Source organism: Periplaneta americana, chromosome 13 (genome assembly GCF_040183065.1).
Source record: "Periplaneta americana isolate PAMFEO1 chromosome 13, P.americana_PAMFEO1_priV1, whole genome shotgun sequence".
NCBI classification, from domain to species: domain Eukaryota; kingdom Metazoa; phylum Arthropoda; class Insecta; order Blattodea; family Blattidae; genus Periplaneta; species Periplaneta americana.
The window spans coordinates 127,063,784-127,090,310 of record NC_091129.1 but is presented as its reverse complement, the minus strand read 5'-3'; the positions used below and the strand labels follow the sequence as shown (position 1 = coordinate 127,090,310).

General features: G+C 35.4%; 1 protein-coding gene across 1 annotated transcript in view; it reads right to left on the bottom strand.

Moving 5' to 3' along the window:
- Positions 1-1,625: 1,625 nt before the first annotated feature.
- Positions 1,626-26,527, bottom strand: part of LOC138711609 (short stature homeobox protein 2-like) — a 76,248-nt gene continuing 51,346 nt past the window's right edge. Inside the window, exons 3-5 of the mRNA XM_069842747.1 lie at positions 20,253-20,310; positions 6,843-7,015; positions 1,626-1,984 (exon numbers count right to left, since the gene is read on the bottom strand). Coding sequence (XP_069698848.1) covers positions 1,781-1,984; positions 6,843-7,015; positions 20,253-20,310 — 435 coding nt within the window. The 3' untranslated portion in view covers positions 1,626-1,780. The remainder of the gene's footprint in view (positions 1,985-6,842; positions 7,016-20,252; positions 20,311-26,527) is intronic.

The following is a 26,527-nucleotide window of genomic DNA, read 5'->3' as shown; positions in this document are numbered from 1 at the left end:
AAACGATCAAAATTGTATTTCACTTTCTTTGTTTGTAATATCTCCAAGAATAACCCCCTCAAATTCATGACATTGTGCTGGACCCTGGACTCATTTCACCGGCATTATCACCTTTATTTCATTCAGACGCTAAATAACCTAGATGTTGATACAGCAACGTAAAATAACCCAATAAAATAAATTCATGACATTACTTATGGTCACCCTGTATAATTATTTCAAACATTCGATTCTGAACGAATGACAGGCCTAAGTCTTATACATATTTTTCATATTATGTTATTCTAATGGTTCTTTTTGGTTTTTTAATTAACACTTGCGGGAGACATCGTAATACGAGTTATTAATATCAGGTACACTTAGTACTAAGTACTTAGTACTAAGTACAAAGTACTAAGATTATAGCTATTGTTGTGAAATTTTTCGAAATGATGAATTAGTTTGTTAGGAAGAAAATATTTAACTATGGAGCCACCGGAGTGCCTCAGTCGGATAAGGCGCTTGCCTGCCGGTCTGAAGTTGAGTTCGCGCGCGGGTTCGATCCCCGCTTGGGCTGATTACCTGGTTGGGTTTTTTCCGAGGTTTTCCCCAACCGTAATGTGAATGCAAGGTAATCTATGGCAAATCTTCGGCCTCATCTCGCCAAATACCATCTCGCTATCACCAATCTCATCGACGCTAAATAACGTAGTAGTTTATACAGCGTCGTTAAATAACCAACTAAAAAAACTATGAGAATAATTCAATCGGTAATGTAATTACAAAACAAAAAAATAAAATAAAAATGGATATTGAATACCGATAAAAAAGATCTGTAAAAATAATAAGTGAACAAATACTTAGGCTATGACATACGTAAATTTAACCTATCTAGAGCAGTAGTAGCCTATTGAAGAAATATGAGACATTACTTTCAGAGCGACCAGCGTTGAGTACGAGACCTGAAGTCCGATTTTAGTTTGATAACTGTTAAATACAAATTTTCTTGATAATGCGGTAATTATATTAGCTAAAATATTTGAAACTTTCACAATGATTAAATAGCGGTGTAAGTTTCGGATATTAAAATCAGTTGTTGGAAGAAACTGTTTTCAACGATATGGAACTCAATTATTTTACATTTAGTGAAAACAACGACTGAAGAGCGCCACTTCAACCATCCCATGAAGAGTAGCTCATTCAGTCAGCTCAGTGACGTCTGCATAAGAAAACGTTCGTGGCGACTAATAACTATTTTCTCTGAGATGAAATCAGAAAGGAGATTCGAAACGTTGGAAACAATCTTCACGACACACTTTCTAATACTAAAAATGTACACCACTCTCATAATATCGTGAAAGTTTAAAATACGATAATGTGACGTTATTTAATTTATAGAAGAAGCTTTCTGAATATGGAATTCTCTCTTCTTGGTCTGTCACCGCTGTCGACAGTTACAGATATTCGGATGCACTGGAAATAACAAACAGTTTTTTGATTCATCGATTGTCGCTTACTACATAAAAAAATTCACAATCACGAAATGAGGTTATAACACGTTTATTCTATCTAATTCCAATTTATGATTTATCACTTTTTGTAGTGGACGAAGAATGAGTTTGAAATTCGATTACAATTATTTGGTCGGTTCGTTAGTTCATCGATGTCACCAGTACGTTCAATTGGAATTGCACGTTATTAAAAAAATTCGTTGTTTCAGACCGTAACCAGCTGTTCCGTAGCTGAGGATCTCGAAAGGAAATATAGACATGTAAGTATTTGATCTTCGTGTTGGGATATATTAGACACTTTTCTCTCGCGTGCTGAGTCCCAGGGCTTCTGCATGCTTCTTTGCCTTCAGTCTGAGGTCCGCGATGCTGGAGTTCTTGGAGTGCAGTCGATCCTGATGAACCGCTGCAAGGGCCGCAAGACCAAGGGGGTACTGCGGGTGGCAGAACACCAGGGGAGACGAACTGGACGACATTGCGGCCGCCGCCGCAGCGTACTGAAAGCAGACAGTTGAAACCTGCAGGTCATAAAACATTTTCAATGTATTAGCGTGGCACGAACATCTTCGTTGTCTGCTCATGACAGCACAGGCAATTATATCATATGTGAGACGTAAGATAACATTCAAGGATCACACATATTCCAATACACCCGTAAGTTCTGCATAGGCTAGTGAATCAGTGACATACGGGAGGAGTGATAAACTAGAAAAGTTCGCGTCTTTGCAAGTATTCTTGGGACATATCTTAAGATCTATCTGAGTTCCTACACTAAATGTCACTGTCTCACCTCGAAAAATGGATGTAACAGCAGCGCGTGTTGAGAAGGGTGGGATAAAAATCAAGCGCAGACTTCCGGAAATGCAGACGTATCGACTACAGCAGTGTCCATCACAACGTCTGTCCAGGCTACGATACGGGGAAAGGTGAACAATGACCGCGTCAATATCAAATCTACATTACCAGACGGAGTAAAAACAGTAATTCGAAAATCCGAAAGAAATACGGGTGAAAAAGCAGGACCGTGACCCTTTCTTTGAGGACTCATTCCAATACTTTTCTTATAGCCTAATGGAAACGATGGGAAAATCTCAGACAGGATAGGAGGTTTCAATTAAATAAATAAATAAATAGACAAACACATAAATATATAAATGCATAAATAGATAAATAGTTAAGTAAATAAGTAGGCTAAATAAATAAATAAGTAGATAAATAAATAAATACATAATAAAAATAAACAGATAAGTTAATAAATAAGTAAATTAATAAATTAATATATAAATTAATTAATTAACAAATAAATAAATAAAAATAGAGAAAAAAACTAATTTAGAAGATAGAACTAGTTGACTACATAAAGATCCGGCCCTTCGCTTATTATTATTATTATTATTATTATTATTATTATTATTATTATTATTATTATTATTATTATTATTATTATTATTATTAGTAACCAGTTTACGTAAAGGAAGAATTATTAAGATTAAGTTATTGGTTATAAGACAGATGGGGCGGGCATGGTTGCTACTTTAGAACTGAAGTATGATGATTTATTTATGTGATAATGAATAATCAAGACTCGTGTAAATTTAATCAAAGATGTGTTGTTAAGGTAAAAAATTAAGAATCTCCGACAAAATGTTGGCTCTGTAGAAAAAAACATCTAGCCTATGGATAAAGAGTCTGTGTATATTTGTGCACTTTATTATTACTATTATTATTATTATTATTATATATATTATTATTATTATTATTATTATTATTATTATTATTATTATTATTATTATTATTATTATTATTATTTGTAACCAGTTTACGTAAAGGAAGAATTATTAAGATTAAGTTATTGGTTATAAGACAGATGGGGCGGGCATGGTTGCTACTTTAGAACTGAAGTATGATGATTTATTTATGTGATAATGAATAATCAAGACACGTGTAAATTTAATCAAAGATGTGTTGTTAAGGTAAAAAATTAAGAATCTCCGACAAAATGTTGGCTCTGTAGAAAAAAACATCTAGCCTATGGATAAAGAGTCTTTGTATATTTGTGCACTTTATTATTATTATTATTATTATTATTATTATATATTATTATTATTATTATTATTATTATTATTATTATTATTATTATTATTATTATTATTATTTGTAACCAGTTTACGTAAAGGAAGAATTATTAAGATTAAGTTATTGGTTATAAGACAGATGGGGCGGGCATGGTTGCTACTTTAGAACTGAAGTATGATGATTTATTTATGTGATAATGAATAATCAAGACACGTGTAAATTTAATCAAAGATGTGTTGTTAAGGTAAAAAATTAAGAATCTCCGACAAAATGTTGGCTCTGTAGAAAAAAAACATCTAGCCTATGGATAAAGAGTCTTTGTATATTTGTGCACTTTATTATTACTATTATTATTATTATATATTATTATTATTATTATTATTATTATTATTATTATTATTATTATTATTATTATTATTATTAGTAACCAGTTTACGTAAAGGAAGAATTATTAAGATTAAGTTATTGGTTATAAGACAGATGGGGCGGGCATGGTTGCTACTTTAGAACTGAAGTATGATGATTTATTTATGTAATAATGAATAATCAAGACTCGTGTAAATTTAATCAAAGATGTGTTGTTAAGGTAAAAAATTAAGAATCTCCGACAAAATGTTGGCTCTGTAGAAAAAAAAACATCTAGCCTATGGATAAAGAGTCTTTGTATATTTGTGTACTTTATTATTATTATTATTATTATTATTATTATTATTATTATTATTATTATTTCATTACTTGTTTATTGTAACCAGAATATACGGGTATAAGTAACCACACAAATGCAAAGTATTTTTCTGGACACACTCTCACAGATAAAGTTATCAATGTGGGTAACAGAGAAAATAAAATACATTCATCTAAAGTAATAAAATTGAACGTGTAAACTTAGCCGCCAACACATGATACATATCGATACAGAAAGAATTTCCGGTGGAGTAATGCACTTCAAACCTAGACTACGGGCTTCCGAGAAGTTGAACTCCCATTCATAACATAGAAGGATTCCTGCTGAGAATGAGCAGGTCGGCTGACCTATGATGTGGATGGTGGAGGTGGTAGTGATAACAATTAATCGATGATTATGATTATAATAATTACTTTAATATGACTACTAGCCCAGATCACATACAGATTGCTCATTCCTATGTTAAAATCGGTTGCACTTTGAAGATAACAACCGCTAGGATCGCCACCCGTCCTCCGTAAATGAACACGAGATGGCAGTACAGTCGCTAATGCAATTCAAATGGGAGTTATGACGTGACTCCTTATGTAACAACTAGATGGCAGCATAGAAAACCTGACAAAAGCTGTTAAAACCTATAAAACCTATAACGCCGAGCAATCTGGGTATATATATATATATATATATATATATATATATATATATATATATATATATATATATATATATATATATATGATCTAGGCTACTACTGTTGCACATCCATGTAAAAAGTACGCACTAGTCAAGACAAGATAAGAGACGATGTAAACAAATTCCTCTCTTTCTTCCCAAGAGCACGTGACACTCATAACCAGGGTTGAGAAGTTCATGAACTACAGAGTAGTATTTCTACTTAGTATATATTTAGCTACGCCCTCATACACGTTTGATATTAGATGTTTCTGGGTCTGTGGTGTGGGAAGCAATGCATATTGTGCCCGTTCACAGAAACCTTCAAAGAAGACAAAATAAATTTAAGCATACCATCTCTTGATAACCACCGTAACGGTAAGGAATTTTAAAATACTACATTTGTTCGGATCTAATTTCTGCACATTTAAAGGAAAAAAAAATTCTTTCAATCATATCTTACCATAATACATTGCTCTCTTAAATTGACATAGCATATTGGGAATTAAATCAATGTCCTTCCCAAAACACGCCATGAAATGTTTAATGTAAAACAATTTTTATCTCGAAAAGGAAGCAAAAACGAGCAAAGTTGTATCAAACTTGTTGTTTGAAATATTTCAAAGAACAACCCCCTGAAGTTAATGACGTTACATACGCTTCACTCTGTATATAAAATAGCAATACTATTCTGGAGTGCATGAGTTCACAACCCTCTTCATCACTGATAACGACCTGTCAAGCAAACATTGTTCGTTAAAGTATACAAAGAGTAAATAAGTACATTTTGTCTTTGTTTGATGGATAACAAAATACTTTAGCAATTAATATTTGAGGAGAAAAATTCGCTCCGGCGCCGGGGATCAACCCGGGTCCTTGGTTCTACGTACCAAGCGCTCTGACCACTGAGCTACGCCGAATTCAATCCACAGCACCGGACCGAATTCTCCTCCTTCAATGTTTCCCTTTGTGGCCTGACTCCAAGTTCGGCATAGGCCTATATGTTGACGTGTATGTCCAATGTCAACTGCCACAAAGGGAAACATTGAAGGAGGAGGGTTCGGTCCGGTGCTGTGGATTGAATTCGGCGTAGCTCAGTGGTCAGTGCGCTTGGTACGTACTGTAGAATCAAGGACCCGGGTTCGATCCCCGGCGCCGGAGCGAATTTTTCTCCTCAAATATTAATTGTCAATATTACAGATATTATTCTGTAGGACAAATTAATAAATCTATAATATTCTCACAGCTGCAGTGCATATATTTGTACAGATTACTGTGCACGTAACTGCGGAATCCCGGCCAAACAAGTCACTCAGTTGAGTGCGCTCCTAGTATAATGGCAGTTGTCAATATTACAGATATTACAGATATTATTCTGTAGGACAAATTAATAAATTTATAATAAAATACTTTAAGTTATATGAGGATCAACGTTTCAAAATGTGTTTTTTTTCTTGAAGTGAAAAAATCCGGTCTTCTCCGACCAACATGTCCTTGTTAACATCACACTAACACGGGAGAAAATTAGTTTTGATTCGTTATTGTTGGAGAGTTGAATTCTACGTTCATAGAATGTAGAAAAATACTACATATTTAATTTTTTAAGGCTAGAAAAAACACATTTTGAAACAATGTTCCTAACATGAGAACAAAAATTTAAAAAAGGAATTTCAAATAGGTGTGATGAAAAGTATTATTTCTCTAAAAAATAAGGGAGAACCACCAATTCTACATTAAAAAATAAAACCTGTAGCCAATTATCTTGCACTGAGATTGAATGAGAACTGTAAGGGGCCGTTACAATTTGCGTTTCAACCATTGAATTTCAATAATTGAAGTTGAAGTGGAAAGAAAAGAAAATCCACAAAACTTGAAGTATTTTTAACGAGGAGATTATTAGGGATGGTGATGTTCTGTATCACCTGGTGAGCGGCGGTGAGGATAGCCGGGTCAAAGGCCGAGAAGGCGGGGAAGGGCAGGCGGTCGTACGCTGTGGGCAGTCTGAGCGATGGCACGTTCACGTAGGGTGCGACCCTGCACGGCTCCAACGGGGTGGCGATCGGCGGACTGTGGCTTGTCAGCATCATTCCGGCAGCTGAAAACATTCAACATGGTAATAACATGTACGTACAAAATAGCACAAAAGATTATGTGAGCATGAATGCACCTCCTTGCTCTATCTACGTAACTGACAGATTTACATTAACGTTTAAACATGTATAATGCAATTATTTCGGCCTTAAAGTGATAGATAGGGTAAAGGTTGTTAATATTGTGATACTAATAATATTATGATAGTTCTTTTTGAGAATTTTTTACAATTTTACTGAGCGAGAGAAGGACCGGTTTTGTGCAGAAACTTGTCCACGAACATTCCCTTAATACGTTGACGCAAAAAACCGATCTTCCTCTCGCTCAGTAAAATTATAAAAAAAATCTCAAAAAGAACTATCACAATATTACTCATATTACAATATTACCAACCTTTACCCTAAATAAGTTTTCTATTGTAAATTTAGTTCTGCGCATAATAACTATCCACAATATCTGTGAGGAATGATACTAAAATTCTAGGGGGTTAAATTGGAGGAGATTGGAAAATATATCTGAAAATATACAGGGCTGCAGAGTTAGGAATGACCGTTAATATCTCAGAGACAAATATTTTTAGGAAGATACGCTTATATCCTTTTTTTTTCTCATTTTATTTAACCCTCTACTGCATACCCTTTTTTTGAAAGCTTTGGTTGTATACCTGATGTTACTAGTCACCCCACAAATTCTTTTGGGCTTATTGTGTACAGTGATTTTTATTTTGTATCATATTCTTTATGGATATGTTATGCAAGGATTTTTGGATTATAAAAAAATTAATTTGAAGTTGAAAAGACACATTAACTTCACAAAATTACTAAATTACAGAATATCTGAACTTAATGGCTATAATCTTTTCGCTGTAAGAAAAATCCTAATGTAAACAATAGCACGTGACTGAAGTGAGGCTTCATTGGCCGCTGTTTGGCGCCATAGATTCTCAGTACGTGTTCCCGCCTACTGTTGTACATTCTGTTTCATGTTAAACAATTCCCGTTCCTCGTCAAGTAGGTCTAACCTCACTACTATTCATTCGTTTGTTTAGGAAACATTTACTTTATAATTACTGCAATTAAATTATTTTTAAGTCATGTCTTCACAATGGAGGATACAGAAGCCATACTTCAGTACCACGTGCTTACGTGAACAACTACGAGCTCTAGTGACGCCAACTTGTTACAAGAACAGACTACCTCGGTATTACTGCTGGTATTCATCCGCGTTCATAGTGCATAACAAAATATAAAAGTAGCTTTTCTTTTACACAGCGTTTTACACATGAGTGAAGTTAAATGTTTCATCGTATTTAACAACTAGAATTCAATTTTTTATTTTCAAATAATTCCAAATACGAACTATATTTTCCTGCGTCGTGTGAGTGTTTCGACTGGGAGCCAATCACGGGCATGACAGCAACGTGCTTATGTTTACATTAGGATTTTTCTTACAGCGAAAACAGTATATAATAGAAATTTCAGTGCTTAAAAATTGCTGATAACTGATTAATTATAAAATTGTGTAATTATTTTTATATTTAAAACATAGACATTTCTGACAATAAACTGTTTTCACACATGAGTTTTAAAAATTTATAACAAATTGTTGGGATATATAATATAGGCCTATTACAGAATGTTTACAAATTGAATAGTCTACACTATTTTTAGAAGAGACATGTTTCTAACGCTATTACATAATTTGAAAATAATCTTAGTATTATTTTGAGGCTTACAGAATAAGAAGACCTTAATTTTGCACATTCAACGCAGATACCTCTCCTGTGCTCTGAGCATGTAAGTTTCGAGGGTGGATGAGTAACTTTGAGTATCTTCCAAGTTCAGTACCTGGCTATATCAGCCTCATCATCTTCTGATTCCTGGATGATCGGAGTCCACTTCCACACTATCTTCACACTTCTCGCCAATGTCATCACTATCATGAACTTCACAGTTCATATCTTCATCAAGCCATGCCCCGGCACGTACACCAGTGTTTATATCATCACTTCTTACAGCCATCACTAACACAATGACAAGAAACGGCTAAGAAACTTCGAAACGTGCCTGTATACAATACGATTATTTAGTCCTGACAGTCGCCGGCAATGTGCGCATAGGTCAGGAGAGTCCATTAAGTTACGCCAAGGGGTTTTCAGGTTAGTCTGTCGTTTGCTTTCAGAGCAATCGGCTGTCACGCATGCGGTAGAGCATTGTGTTTCCAGTACAGTTAAGCTGTACTGCATTTCTTTACTGACCGCTCGCTCCTATCTCTCCTCCGGAACTCTCCCCACTACTCCTATTACTTCCCCTCTTTCGTATCGCTGAGATGTCAGGACTAAATAATCGGTCTGTACCTGGGGTTACTGACCAGCCCACGAAGCTCGTGAAACGTGGTTTGAAGCCCACAGTCTACTGAGGAGTGGAAACTACTCTAAGTAATGAATGAATACCTGTGACTTGAGAACTTGAGAGAAATACAAAGATAAGGCTGGCCTCACGTTCATATTCCTCAGCAGAGTGAACGATCATCGAACCATTACGGAGGTAACGTTTTCAGTACAATGATACTCCCAGCTCTTATAGCTGTCTTGCGAAACCGGATTTCGCTACCTAGCGTGTGTGTGTGTGTGTGTCTGTGCGTGCGAGCATGCGTGCGTGTATGTATGTACGTACTTATGTAGGTCTATATATGCATGTATGTATGTATTTATTTTATTATTTTACGACGCTGTATCAACATCTAGGTTATTTAGCGTCTGAATGAAATGAAGGTGATAATGCCAATGAAATGAGTCCGGGGTCCAGCACCGAAAGTTGCCCAGCATTTGCTCATATTAGCATTTGATCATATGGGTCGAGGGAAAACCCTTGGAAAAAACCTTAACCAGGTAACTTGCCCCGACCGGGATTCGAACCCGGGCCACTTGGTTTCGCGGCCAGACGCGCTGACCGTTACTCCACAGGTGTGGACTGTATGTATGTATGTATGTATGTATGTATGTATGTATGTATGTATGTATGTATGTATGTATGTATGTACGTATGTAGGCCTATATATGAGCCGTATGGTGTAAGTCAAGAATGGGTAATGAGGGTTAAAGTAAACATTCTGTAAAATACAGCGCAAAGTAGCAATTAATATTCACTTTATTTAAACTAGCTTATTAGTAGTCAGTGAAAAACAAGAACGACATATTAATTGCTACTTTGCGCTGTATTTTACATAATTTTTACTTTAAACTTCATTATCCAATTTTGACTTACACCACTTTTGCTCTGAACGGCTCATATGTATGTATGTAAAGTTAAATTTGACGGGGAATGGAACGAGCCTAAAGATTGATGCCATGAAGTTAAGATGATAATTTAACTATTGCTTGAACGCTCGGTATTTGGCATAAATTCTCTAAATTTCTACGGGTACAAGCCTATACTGATGTATTGTATGTATGTATGTATGTATGTATGTATGTATGTATGTATGTATGTATGTATGTATGTATGTATGTAAAGTTAAATTCAATGGGGAATGGAACGAACCAGAAGACTCACGTCATGAAGTTAAGATGATGACTATTGCCTGAATGCTCAGAAGTTGGCATAAATTCTCTAAATTTCTACGGGTACAAGCCTATACTGATGCATTGTATGTATATAAGTACATTATAGCCTACCCAAAATAAGCAACGTTTCATCATAACTCCAAAGATGAATGAGATGTAAAGCTGTGCCGATGGTTTTAATGTAATTGCTAACAAGTTATCGCAGAAGGTGTTACGTTTTGTGTGCATGAGCGCGCATGCATATTTATGTGCGTGGGGGATGAATGTGGGGTGAACACAACGGTGGTCTCAGACAAAGAAATTCCCCCCGACATTTTAAACCTCTTCTTTTCATTCTGTCGACTAAAGTGTCGCCTATATTTTTATTCTACACGGTCAGGTTGAGGAATGCCTCGTGGGATTATAGAAATCCCCGGGCGTACAGTCCGCTACAAAAATGTATATATTCTTTTCATATACCTCCATAGAGAGAGGGGAAGAGAAAGAAAAGTGTCTTGTTCCTCGACTAACATTTGTCTACATCCTGAGTAAATAATGAGAATATTTGTGGTTTGATAGGAAGCATAAGAAGGAGTATAAAACTAAAGAAATACAAAACCACAATAATAAAAAAATAAACAATGTCTTCTGAAAACTAAACTCATATTTTACGTTTCACGATATACTGTAACTTGAAAAGAATATTTTAATTAGTGACAAACGGATTGCCTGCTATCATTTTACATTATACAGGATGTTCTGAAAAAAAGTTTCCAATATTTAGAGAGGAGGTATTATGCATCAACACAAGAAATGGAAGTCCCATAAACATGGGTCTTAAAATGAATATCTTCTGAATAATGACTAATGAGAAAATGTTTACCATTACTGCAAGAACAGCATATCTTCCACTGTGAGCTCTTTGGCAAGAAACAAATGAGGAAACAGAATATAACCGTTTGTCACTATGTGTTAGTTTCGTATCTGTTGAATAGGAGCATGTTTTGTTTCTTGCCAAAGAGCTCACAGTTGAAGACATGCTGCTCTTACAGCGATGGTAAACATTTGCTCATTTCTCAGAAGATATTAATTTTAGGACCCATGTTTGTAGGATTTTTATTTCTTGTTTTGATGCATATTATCTCCTCTCTAAATATTGGAACATTTTTCAGAACACTCTGTATTTATTCTCTTCCTAATGCATTGATTATACTCAGAATCCGAAATCTTATTAATTTTTTTTGTAGATCAATAAAATAATTTTTTGTAAAATCTGTGCAGGCTAATCCATATACGACTATCAGTATATGCTGATCCTGAAAATAAACGGGAGGGATAAATAATTGCGTAATTTATTATTGTTTAGTATTTATTGTCACGTTCAAAGCCATAATTATTCTTGTATTACAACTAGGGTTGGGTAAATTCCCGGCTATTTTGCCATCATCAGGAATATTCTCAGGGAATATTTTTTACGTTAAAAATAATATTTTTTCATTTCACCTGAAATTATACGGTGTCACAAACATCTAATATCTTTTCCAGAAGCTGCTACTAGTAAATAGTAGTAGAGCAAGTAATTTTTCAGCCATCAGCGTAACTCAATTGGCTAAGGTGCTTGCCTGACGATCCGGAGTTGCGCTTGGGCGTGGGTTCGATTCCCTCTTGAGCTGATTACCTGGTTGGATTCTCTCCGTTGTTTTTCTCCAACCGTAAGACGAATGTCAGGTAATTTATGGCGACTCCTCGGCCTCATCTCGCCGAATACCATCACGCTATCACCAATCCCATTGACACTAAATAAGCTAGTAGTTGATACAGCGTTGTTAAATAACCAACTAAAAAGAGGAAATTCTCGTCTGTTTAAGCGGAATTTGATAAAAATTGTTCACAAATCCAACAATAAGAATAAACACAGTTAAAAGCGAACACGATTTAAGTAATAAAATTATAAATGACAACCTGTGTGATACAGGGGTCAGCATGCTGGTCTCTTACGCAGAGGACCCGGGTTCGATTTCCGGTCGGATTGAAATTCCTGGTTTTTCAGGGTTTTCCCTCAACCTTGAGGCAAATGTCAGGAAATTCGGGCCTCAACATCCCTGAATATCACCGGCCTCATTCATCATCGAAATCATATTCGTAACAAATAAGTAGGCTAATACAAATACAGTCGCCATCTAGTTCACAACAGAACCAGTCTCAACAATAGTACACAGGCCTTCGGATTTCACACAGAAGATTAACTCGCGATATGACCAAAGATGTTAAAGCGAGTATAAATAACAGAGAGGAAAAAAAAGATAAATGAACAATTGAACCGAGCGAGGTGCTCAGACGGTTACGTTTGAGACTCACATTCGGGAGGTCCCGGGTTCAAATCTCGTGTGCGGTCAATCTGTCTGGAGTTTCATGGTTTCACTCAGTCACAATTGTAAATACCATATTGAAAATTGACATACCATAATTCACCACCGCCTTGTTCACCATAACATTTACTGTACATTAACACAATCAATTTATAACACACGACAATAGAAACTGAAACTCAACAATAGTAAACGGCCAACTGATATACCCAAAGATCCTACACACGCGATATGACCATGCATGTTAAGCGTGTATTTATGAACTTAACAAAACGGAAGTATTGGCGTTTATGAAGTTATGAAGGATTTAAACATTTTAGTCTTTCCGTCCTTACTTTTGTAACTATTTTGAATGAATGAACACTGAACAGTCATAAATTGCGAGATTTACTAGCCAAATGTCAATGTGGCACAAGAACGTTGCTCATGGCAACACTGTATATAGCCTAAATAATAGAACGAACACATCATGTCTAATCCCTGTGTGAGAGAGTCAAATTTCTACTTCTGTGCTGGAAATCGAACCCTGGTTCACTTGATTTGCAGCTATCACAAACAAGTACATTTTTATCATTACTATTCGTATTGTAATGGTCATTATTATTATTCCATGATTTCGACTGTGCATGCAAGCCACGCACGTCATGTTGACATTGGAGATCTTTTTCAGCTAACTACGTGAATTATGTCTGTTTACCAGTTGGACGTTAAGCAAGACAAATAGAAATTCGATTGGCGCGCAAAGTAATAATGTTATTTTTGACGACAGATGGGTCCAGCTACGATAATCTAATGTAACCAATTTAAATTTGGATAATTAGTTGCAGTTGATTTTACAAACAGACGAAATTCAATTGTCAGACAACAGTGCTGTGTAATCGAAATGGAAACTAATTTGGCCACCAATCCGATGGGTGATGAGTACGAAGCCTTACGATGAGTTATTTCGTTCCTACACAGACAAGTGCGATGTTTTCATGCAGCCCTGCACGTGTGGAATAGTTATGGCGCAACTATCCATACAGCCCGTGAGACTAGGTTCGATTACTATACAGACATAGGAATTTATCCCCCCCTCATGAGGATAAGGAGTGTATGATTTGTTGTAGTCCGTCCCGCTTTGTTTCGCGTAGGAACGTAATATCTTCCTGTGTTTCTCAGCCATTCCACCAAATCGTAAGTATTTTAAGTTTTTTTTAGTTGGTTAGTTGATTATGTAGAGTCATGGAATTGGTGATAGCGAGATGGTATTCACCATGAGATCATCTGACATTCGCCTTATAATTTACGAAAACCTCTGAAAAACTCAAACAAGTAATCAGCTCAATTGAGAGTTGAACCCACGCCCGAAAGCAGTTTCGGATTAGTAGGCGAACGCGCTACCATCTGAGCTACACTAGTGGTTAGAGTTGTCTTAAATAAAATCTCAAAGCCTTACTGATCTCTTCATCATGTCCAGTATCTCCACACCTGTGGAGTAACGGTTAGCGCGTCTGACCGCGAGATCAGGTGGCCCGGATTCGATTCCTGGTCGGGGCAAGTTACCTAGTTGAGGTTTTTCCGGGATTTTCCCTCAACCCAATATGAGAAAATGCTGGGTAACCTTCGGTGCTGACCCCGGACTCATTTCACCGGCATTATCACCTTCACCTCATTCAGACGCTAAATAACCTAAGATTTTGATAATGCGTCGTAAAATAACCTACTTGAAAAAGAAAAATATGTTCGTCTAGTGAGCAGAGCAAGTGAAATAAGAAAATTCTCACCACGGATATAAAATTGGATCCGAGATTGTGGGCTTTCATAGAGACTGTGTCGAGAAAAATAATAGTGGGTTTCCAATCGTGGATTAGTTATTTCAGTTAGTTAGAAGAGTAGGCGAACTTTCATGTCTTGGTTGACATAGCTCTGTTAATAAACTCTAAAGTAGCTCGATACATCGAAGATGTAATAAATTAAGATCGTTCAAGTCATTTCTCCAAATTCTCAAAAACACAAAAATCGCATAGGGATAAGTCTGGACTGTATGGGGTTGTAGTAATGTTTTCCAGCGAAGCTTTGAAACTCATCTCTTCTTGATCTTACAATGTGAGCTTGAGCATAGCCACTCTTCTTCTCGAGTGTACGTAGCCTATAGCTCTGGGCATTGATAATAATTAAATTTTTCCACTCTTCAGAAATTACATTAGCAATGGGCCTCGGTAATAAAAAAATAACATGACTATCGCTACATTCTTCTGCAACTTGAATTTTTCAGGGCGAGGAAATCAATGTGTTTCCACTCCATGCTAGACGGACGGGAGTATGGCTCGTAAAGTCATATTGGTGACACAATACATCACGGCTCGTCACCTGTCACATTGCGATGCAGGAACTGGTCACCTTCCTCCTGATATCGCCTGAGGTTCTGTTGGCAGATTCTCATACGTTCGGCTTTCTACTCAGCAGTTAAAGAGTGTAGGACTCACAACGCGCAAATTTTGTGAACTGCAGGTGTTTGTGAAGACTTTTATGGATTCTTTCCTGACCGATATTCAGTAATAAACTAAGTTCACTTATCGTTATCCTCCTATTCTTTCGAACAAGAGCATCAACATTCATTCATAGTGTTCTGCCAAAGGGCAGGTCTTTCACTGCAAACCCAGCTTTCTCTTGTTTTCTTCTTACTCTCCGCATATGATCCATATATCTTAATGACGTCTATCATCTGATTTTCTTCTGCTCCGATCTCTTCTTCAGTTCACCATTCCTTCCAGTGCGTCCTTAAGTAGGAAATTTCTTCTCAGCCAGTGCCCCAACCAATTCCTTTTTCTCTTTCTGGTCAGTTTCAGCATCATTCTTGCTTCACCCACTATTTCCAACACAGCTTCCTTTTTTATTCTGTCTGTCCATTTCACACGCTCCATTCTTCTCCATATTCACATTTCATATGCTTCTCTCTTCACTTCGTCGTAATGTCCATGTTTCTGCCCCATACAATGCCACACTCCACACAAAGCACTTCACCAGTCTCTTCCTTAATTCTTTCTCCAGAAGCATCAGCATCTTGGATTTAATTTAACATGATAGCCTTGAGCGCTTGTCTTGGTCGTGGATTGTCTTGTAGAGATGTTTGGTAGGAACGAAACCGTGCACACGGATCCTTTACATCTGATTTCTCTAGGCATGTCTCTCCATATACTGTAACCATTCTGCGATAGATTTTAATACATGTACGCCCTTTTGTAGTCAAAAAACAAACTGCAGCACGCTGTTCATTTTTGGACGCTTCCATCTTGCACCATTCGCTTTTCCTTCTTCATTTATTCGGAGTAACAATGACAGGTATGTCAACTGTCAACCACACCTACCAGTAGGAAGTTTATAACCACTGTTGCCAGTACCTCCAAAGCTAGTCGATATTCCTATTGCACATAGCAAGCCTAGGCCGACTTTCATTTGAACTAAAGATATAAAACACAAGTTGGAAACCGAAAATTCTTCAGAATAATTACATTTAGTTGTCAATTGACTACAAAACATATGTCTCAATGTACACAATAAGTTCAGGTGACAAATAAGGCACTTTTTTAAAGATAATTTCGCACGTATTCCTGTTTTTACAAGCACACTCACGCTATGTGTGAATAAGTACTATAAACGCTGCTCGCTGCTATAAATAAACTAAACCCATTATAATACAGAGAAGAGTAACTTCACGCTCTACCACGAGATGGCAATGCTATCTCGGGCCTTCACTTGATTACATTAAGTGACGTAGCCCATCTCTCATATTGCTAAATGACTTTAATCGAATTTAAAGGCTGCTGATGTATGTGAAACAGATTTAAACGACTGAAAAGTGCCGGCGGAATTGCTCCCGCGTGGATTCTAACGCCGTCATCTATTTTGCTACTGCTTTATAATAGAAGGCTTTGAACGACCCTCTAGGGAGTCGAGAGAACTCTAATTGTAGCGGTCAATGTAACAAGCAGATAAATCCATTTTTCAAATCTCCACGGTCATAAAATTATCGTAGGCAAGTGTCAATTTTATTTATTGGTAGTAAGCCCCCTGCACGGTATCCTTCACGCAATGCTTTTAGGGGTCTGCAGTGTTTGCATTCATACTCATTTCGCTACTTGGCTGTCAGCAGACTTGCAATGAAAATGAACGCGAGTTCGTTCTTGTGTGGAAGCAACGGGGCTTTGTGTTTGTCGTAACTTCCAGAATTTTACAATCAAAGTTTACTACAGTGGTAATGCAGCCGGAACGTGAATCTCACCATTCACTTTCTTTTTACGCCGCGGTTCTTGAACTGAATATATTTTCGGAGACAATACGAGAAATATTTTGTAGTACCGTAATTGCATCTCTGATAGGAAAATGAAGTCCTGTTATGTCAAAAGAAACTATATAATTTTTCCCTTTACTATAGGCACATCACATAGGTAAGTGTATAAACAAAAACCATAAGAAAATTCGAATAGGCCTAATATGTATGGATAAATATATGGATGTATGGTACACTAAAATTTCTACCAAGGGAACTATTAATGATCTTAAGTCGAAATCTCCCCTCGAACTGCGTGTAGAGTCAGATCTCCACATCATATGGACAATAAAATAATTCTTAAATTTACTAAAAGGGGAGATCTATAAAAAAGGGGAGATCTATAAAAAAGGGGAGATCTATAAAAAAGGGGAGATCTATAAAAATGGGGAGATCTATAAAAAAGGGGAGATCTATAAAAAGGGGAGATCTATAAAAAGGGGAGATCTATAAAAATGGGGAGATCTATAAAAAGGGGAGATCTATAAAAATGGGGAGATCTATAAAAAAGGGGAGATCTATAAAAATGGGGAGATCTATAAAAAAGGGGAGATCTATAAAAAGGGGAGATCTATAAAAATGGGGAGATCTATAAAAAAGGGGAGATCTATAAAAATGGGGAGATCTATAAAAAAGGGGTGATCTATAAAAAAGGGGAGATCTATAAAGATGGGGAGATCTATAAAAAAGGGGAGATCTATAAAAAAGGGGAGATCTATAAAAATTGGGAGATCTATAAAAAAGGGGAGATCTATAAAAATGGGGAGATCTGTAAAAAAAGGGAGATCTATAAAAAAGGGGAGATCTATAAAAAAGGGGAGATCTATAAAAATGGGGAGATCTGTAAAAAAGGGGAGATCTATAAAAAAGGGGAGATCTATAAAAATGGGGAGATCTATAAAAAAGGGGAGATCTATAAAAAAGGGGAGATCTATAAAAATAGGGAGATCTATAAAAAAGGGGAGATCAATAAAAAAGGGGAGATCTATAAAAAAAGGGGAGATCTATAACTTAAACTTGATTAATATATTTCAGTATTATTTGTATTTATCCTGGGAATAATGAACAGTTTGACTCGTAGACATTTCGTTTTTCAGCATTAACTTCCCATGATTGTATGAAAAGATTCGAAGAGAACGTCAGGATGTAGACCTTCGGCTCCCCCCTCCTACCAATAATGCATAACACAATGTCAATACGGCGATTGCTGTCGTCTGCGATACAACGAACTTTTTTGTTGATTTTCGAGTTTCGTTATTTTTTTCTGGTTATTATATGCTTATTTAAGTTGTGTTAAGTCTCGCTAAGTGGTTTTATATTTTATTTTATCAGTCTTAGTATTTATTTTATTATTGTTAATATTTTGTTTTATTATTATTATTATTATTATTATTATTATTATTATTATTATTAATTAATTTGTATTACTATCTTTGTATTATCTCCGTCACGGTTATTCTTATTCTTATTATTATTATTATTATTATTATTATTATTAATAATATTGTTACTGTTATTTCTATCATCAACATTATTATTGATATCTGTAAAATTTATGTAGACTCTACTGGACTGTACCCGAGCACGAGCATATGCTCATTTCGGGTATCTATTCATACGTACCATCTATTCATATGTACTATACTCCGTTCACTCTTAGAATGGATCCTAATGTAAACAAACAAATTGTATCCATCCGCCAAAACCGGACCTGTACATACCACACCAATAAGATTGTTTTCCATTTGTACGTGGAATTAGGCTGTGCACTGTGTCCTTCTCTATGAGTACAATGCCTTGCGGCCACTGACACGTAGTTAATGTTTAAATAAGGATCAAAGCTGAGAGCGAACAGATAATAGTTTTTCAATCAAACTTCAAGTTCACAACAGTACAGTTACTATGAAAGTCAAACAATGTGCGTAATGTACGGGGAGTTTTTAACATGAGTGCATTAACAGTTTTCTTGTGAGTGAGAAATAATGACTTCTGGATCTTCTTTTCATATATCGCACAGCAACGACCAAAAGTATCTTGTGGTTTGCTAAATTTGAAAGTGTAACATCTGTTCAACGGCAGTTTCAACGAGAGTATGGAGGTCGGAGGGCTCCGGGTTACAAGTCTAATATGAACTGGAACGGGCTAGTCCTAAAGTTAATGTTTGGTGCGCGGTAAGTCGCTATAATCTGTAGGGGCCGTTTATCTTCGCAGAGGAAACAATTCGATCAGGATCATACCTAGACATGTTGAAAAACTTCTTCGAATCACAACTGCAAGTGGAAAACAACAGGATGGTGCACCACATCATTGGGCAACAGACGTCCGTGATTATCTGATGACAAATTTGGTAACAACTGGTGTGGTCGAGGAGGGCCAATTATATGGCCTCCAAATTCCCCAGACCTGACACCATCCGATTTCTTTTATGGGGTTCGTGAAAAATGATATGTATGATCCCAGAGCAAAGATTTTCTCACCTTTTGAAAAAATTACCCCTGAGATGTTAGACCACACATGGGAGGAATTAGCATCAAGATATGAACTGTGTCGTATTCGCAATGGTGGACACTTGAGGTCTTATTTGGACAAAACTCCAGTTCTTCTAGAATGCATGTACACATTATTTAACAATAAATAGCAACATTTCTCATTTTATCACGTTTTTATTTTATGTCTTCCCAAACGGATCACCCTGTACTTCTGTGAAACGAGCCATTTACAAGGCTGAAAAGAAGCGTTATGAAGCAGGAATGATAGTTATTGTTCGTCTATGAACTCGTTCATTATTTCCAGTACCGGAGTCAGAATCAGGGCTAGAATCTTATTTCAGGGACTTTCAACTTGATTTAAACAATATTATGAATGAATAAAATATCTCACCTTTATCAACATAAGGGGTTTTTTCCTGGGGATTTAATATCATTTCATTTCAGGCATCTTTCTAATTTTGGTAATAGCAGGTCTTTAAATTATAACGATGGCATTAATATCTCTAAACATCTGAAATGACACTCACCTTTCTGCATTTGACTTTCGTGTTTTCTGCACTTTGCTCGCCTGTTCTGGAACCAAACCTAGCGAAACAAGAACAAAATATCAGAGTACTCACACTTGGAACATAGATATCAACATTATGGTTATACTCGTATCAACAAATTTCAACTCTATTACCGGTTTCTTAAACTTTCTTGACAATCCGTCTTAAGTTCTTCTTCCCTTTAAACATATTTTGTAGATCATCAGAATACTTTATAAGTCATAATTTTAAATACATCTGGCAGATTTTTAAAATAATATAAGAATAAATAAGGATCTACATATACAGTACTTAATTTACTATTTGCTGATTATCAAGTTGTGGTTAGGTACCTCGGATGTAGAAGACGCTAATTACGTGGGTAGAAAACTAGAGGATGAATATTCAAAATAGGGACTGAAAATTAATTATGGAAAAACAGAGTATCTAAGCTCTAGGGTTTTCAGCGCATATATAATCGTAAAATATATGTACTGGATATATATTGATGTTACAATAAGTTAAGTACAGAGACATTACTATGACGTGATGCGAGAAAACGGCGGGTTACTGGCGGCTCGCTCCCTGCGCGGTCTGCGATGCGCGGGCAGTTAAAGGTGCGGCTCAGTCGCCATATGGCATTCGCTGTAGTCACAAGTTGTGTTGTTACAAAAATCTTGATTTTTCAAGTGTACAAAGTTAGTATATAAAGTTTAGTGATTATTATGTAATGCCTACCAACAAATACTCATTGCGTGAACGTGTGTAGGATATGTACAATACGTATAAAAGGCAGAAGTTCGTTTGCGAAAACAAGACGTAAATTTCGAATAAAGTTTCCAAATAGACTACTTGTGCCTTCTGTCGAAATAATTAGAAGACTCGTTAAAAGATTTAAAGGAACAGACTCAGTGAACAATCGAAAATCAAACAGAAAACTTAGTGTTCTTACAGACGAAAATTAAATGAGATTGATGAAAGATTGAGGGCCATTTTCAGCAACGACTGTGAGCATGGTAAGTCCAAATTATTGAACATTTATTGTTAGTACTGTTATGTATTGTAGAAGTGCCGGAGAAATGGTTATGCGCTCGCCGGAAACCACGCTATAGTGAGGGTCACATAAGAACAGTTCCTAAACAGCAAATATTGCTGTCTTGTCAATGTTGCCAACTGTTACCAGATATCACACGATCCTACGTACTAAATGACTTATTTACTTACCATATTTTATGTTGGAAGGTTATTCTAAATAATTCAATAATTTATAACATATTTTCGTAGGCAAACTATACGAGAAAGGGATCAACAAATCAAGTATTTTGTCTGGCAATACGAAATTCATTAGTTTGGCTAAACAACTGACTCACGGGACCTAACCTAAAAGTATATTTTGTTTGACCACATGAAATTATTAATACTAACTCCGAAAACTTACCTGACTATAGTCTTGAATTATAACCACAACGCAACACATAAAATAACTATTATGTATTAATATTAATATATATAATTTATTTCCAAGAAATAGTCTGCCCAGGCATCCTGGGTTGCCAAAAACACAGAATAACACACATAAAAATAATAACGATTACAGTAAAATAGATGAGTCAAATTGAAATGTGAACTAGGAGCTTAAATTTAAGAAATAATAAATTTGTACATATATTGTAACAATCACACACTAACGGATAGAAAGAGGGGGGGGGGGATTATGATATTCAGTATAAATGATTTTTCAGAATCGCCACAGACCCTTTAATGCTAGAAGTTATTATTTTTGGAATGATGTCATGGATTCCAAATGTTTTGATAATGTTTACAGTTGATCGTGGGATGGTGCCCCTCGCTCCGATCATTAAACCATGTACTTCCCAGGTGCCTTCCATCTGATATTTTTCTCGAAAGTACGGAATAGTAGGCTGATAAATTTGTTGTTTCTCTTTGTTGACCTCAGATGGTTGGGTCTGGCTCATCTCAAATTTAACAGTATTAATTAATTACAATTATATTCAAATTTCACTAGCTTCTAGTAACCGGCTCAGAAATCTAGTTCAATTTTAATTTCATGGAACTCCAGTACCGACAAATACCAGTTACAAAATCACTACTATTTGTAGTATTTGTCAGTATCGAAATTCGAAACGAAGTTGGCAAAAGAAAATTCAACCTGCAAACTAGAAAATCACCACAATCCACTAGCATATGTAGTAATGGGGGAAAAATGGCTAGGTTTCACCCTTAGAGTATGAAGTAAGCCGCCCCGGACTATAGCAGTGGGCCACGAGTCATCCTCCGTTTTCTCGCATCACGTCATGCTAATGTCCCTGTATAAAGATTTTGGGTCATAAATGGTAGATTCTCCACGTGTCTTCATGATATGGCGTGTTCTTGGAAGCACGTTGAGATCCAATCATCTCAGATACTCCGATAGTAAAGACAAATATTTTGCTTCACAATTTCCTGTGAACAGAACAAATCTACTAAAGATGAAGCTCGATGTTGATTTGTAGTCCAGACAGTGAAATCGTTAATCTGTTAACTTCATCAAGGATTGTTATGCAAGTTACAGATAAGAGCAACAGAAAAAAGAAACTTCTTGAGACAATCATTATTTCTTGCTCTTACCATGAAGTTGTAGGTTAAAAGTTAGTAATCTCCTAGCATTCGAGGCTGTTACTTAGGTCGGGTCAAGCAAAGGGGACTAATTGAATCAATACAATGTATCACCCACTAATGGATCCATCCCCTGTACTCCATGTAAGTAGTTGGTGGTGAAACAATTAGGGATTAAATATATCCTGAGGGGGGATGAAGATCGCAAGCATGTTCCAAGGGAATCCCTGTGTATACTTCCCAATGTGACAAGAGTTCCTGAAAGGGTAATTTGCCTTCTAGGTATTGTGTCTTCCTTACTTTCAGAGATACTATTCTCTTGTGAGAAAGACGAAAGTTATTATTAACTTCATTATCCAGAGAAATTCCCCTCCAGAGATAAACGTGAACGTAAAGAGTTTCAAATTATAGAAAATATGCAAAGACTTTGCAAACAAAAATTATTTAATAACAATATTATAAGCTGACAACCGAGTAATAGCCTATATGTAAGATCAACTCAGAGAATTATATTTAAGTTAAACACAACACAATTTTTAAGATCTCTACTGAAAAGTCGAAGATAATATCAGTTCATGAGAAACAACAATTACGATCCGAAGTATTTGAAATAAGTTATTTAAGGGTATATGCACGTGAACGACTATAAATATTATCAGAAAATGAAGGCTCTAAATTTTTAAAATTTTGTAAGGAAATTAACTCACAATTAATTGGACAAAAATTGCAAGGTACCACAACAAGACTTATTAGAATTTCAATATCTGATAAAAGTATGAAAAAGGTTGGTAATAATATTTTTCAAACCAGTTTTATCAAAGTATGGGAAAAAAAAAAAAAAAAAAAAAAAAAAAAAAAAAAAAAAAAAAAAAAAAAAAAAAATCTGCAGTTACATCATTTGGTAACCATAACATTTTTATGGTCTCTCTGACATCTTTAATATTATTCCTGCATGTAATAAACACTTATTTCTGAAAATCAGACTACTCTCAGACATGTAGAGTTGTTCATTTTAATACAATTAATTTTTTATTTTTCCTATATAAAATATATTAAAATTTATATAATGTTTTGTGACCTAATTTTTCTATTTTCAAAGATATGGGCATTATTGTAGTCTACCTTTAGCATAAATGCATGTTAAATCAGTGTACATAATTTCAGAATTCTATCTCTAATGGTTGTGGAGTTATGAAATAATATGTGTGAAAATTTTCAAATTTTGGAAAATTTAATTTGAAGTAAAAAGTGAATTCTAAAAAATATTATCAGTAACCGTTTTTATACTTTTATCAGATATTTAAGTTCTAATAAGTCTTGTTGTGGTACCTTGTATTTTTTTCCAATTGCGAGTTCATTTCCGTATAAAATTTTAGAAATTTAGATCCTGCATTTTCTGATAATATTTGTGGTCGTTCACGCACATATCCCCTAAACAAAGGTATATCAAGTGAAAATTTATTTAAAGTCGATTGATTTCGCGACAGCGAGATGAGTTCAAGAATTCGCCATTAAATTACCTGCTATTCACCTTACAGTTGGATAAACTCGCGGAGAAAACGAACCAGGTAATCCGAACCCATGCTCGAACGCAGCCTCGGGTATATAGGCAAAACGCCCGACCTATGCCGATGGTCTCCAAAAATAACAATAAAAACAAAATAACAGAACAAGTGAGATATTTTAAATATCTAAGTTGCAATATATATATTTTTTCATTTGCGACAATTACACGCCTCTGGAACTCTCTCCCTGACTATGTCAGAGACTGTCAGACAATATCAAAATTCAAATTTAAATTAAAAAATCACATTCTACTTCATGGACTTGCTTTTTGAACACCTGTCAGGTTGCGCAACTTCGGCGTAACCCATGATATATAGTAAATATTGTAACTATGCTATTGTAAAATTGACAATTAATATGTAATGTAGTAATGTATTTATTATTATTATTATTATTATTATTATCATTATTATCATCATCATCATTATCAGTTATCACTATCATCATTGCTATCTTTGTTTATTTTCTTGTATTAGCTCGATGAGAGCTCTATAGTGTTCTTTTGACCCTGTCAACCCTCTATAGGGCTTTAATTTAATTTGTATTATTTTCACCAGCGTCTGTATTTCTTTTTTGTATTTATTTGTGCTATCTGGTAGGATGGAAGAGAAGGCCTTACGACCTTAATCCTGTCAGATTAAATAAATAAATAAATAAATAAATAAATAATAAGTAAGTAAGTAAATAAATAAATAAATAAATAAATGAATAAGTGAGTAAGTAAGTAAATAAATAAATAAAAATAAAATAATAAATGAGGTGCCTGTAATGTTCAAAGTATCTGTGGAATAATAAAAAATAGTAAGTAAAGAAATGAAGACAATTTTACTTGTAGAAAGCACGGCAGCAATGTTACTGCTTTAAGTTATAATGTAGTTCGGAATCCTGGATTCTAAGGGGACAAGATAAAAGCAAAACAAGAGCTGAAACTAAATTTCTACGTTCAATGAAAGGCTACACTAAGGAAGATAGAATTACTAGTGAAACTATTAGAAAAGCAAACATTTTGAAATGGATTGTTCAATCTATAACTTATCCTACTTTGAATTGACTATAAATCTTGTCAAACATTTAAAACATTACACCATTACGTCATTTTCAGATGCTGAATCGTGTAATATTTTATGAACACCTGTTTCATGAGGAAGGATTGAAAAGTGTGGTATACAAACTATTTAAAACAGTTTACAGTTTATTCAATTTACATAATGTGCGCTGAAGTTATAAAAGAGTTGATTTTTAAGCTTATGTGTTCACACTCTCGGTATACTCGTATTGTAGGATTAGTTGGACAACTTTAACGTGACATGCTATGAGGGTTATTCAGTCATGACATTACATGAATAATGATCAACAAATTGACATCATAAGGTAATGTATGTTAAGTAGAATTATGATTAAAAACAAATGTAAAAGTAAACCAAGGAAAAGATGGCATCAGTGAAGCAAAAAAAGGTTTTTCTGTTACCTAAGACAGGGGTTCCCAACCGGTGTGTCACGCAGCTCCATGGAGTATGTCGCGAAATTTTGGAATTAAAAAATAAATTTTATGCCATCCAGAAAGTCTCTTTACAACGCATTCTTTATTTGCAACGAAGCCCTTGATATGATACATTTTATTTTGAGACAGACTTTACCAATGAAACGTGAACACCTGCAACAATGCTGAGTTCAGTTTTTCAACCATAAGACCACGCATAGAGAAACTCTGTGCAACACACAGACTTCACATTAATTTAAATAGGCGAGTTTTCAAAAACGATAATAAAAATCTTCTATCGCACATCCAGCATAGATAAGTTGATATTTTTGACACATACCTTTGTTTTTTTTCTAATGCCACTCAAGTTGCTGCTTGTTCGTTTAGAACTCTCGATTGCGTGTTAACATCGATTTATCTACAATATTGGATGTCCGACATTACACAGAAGTTGTTATCAGTGCTCTTTTTCTGGCGGAACGCGCTGGAATGGCACCATTTTATTGTATTTTTCATCATGGAAGCGATATACTGTTCTCCAACCAGGAGATCAACCGTGAAAGGAATGTGCTTACTATTGCGTCATCTATTGGAGCGAAGTAGATAGATAATA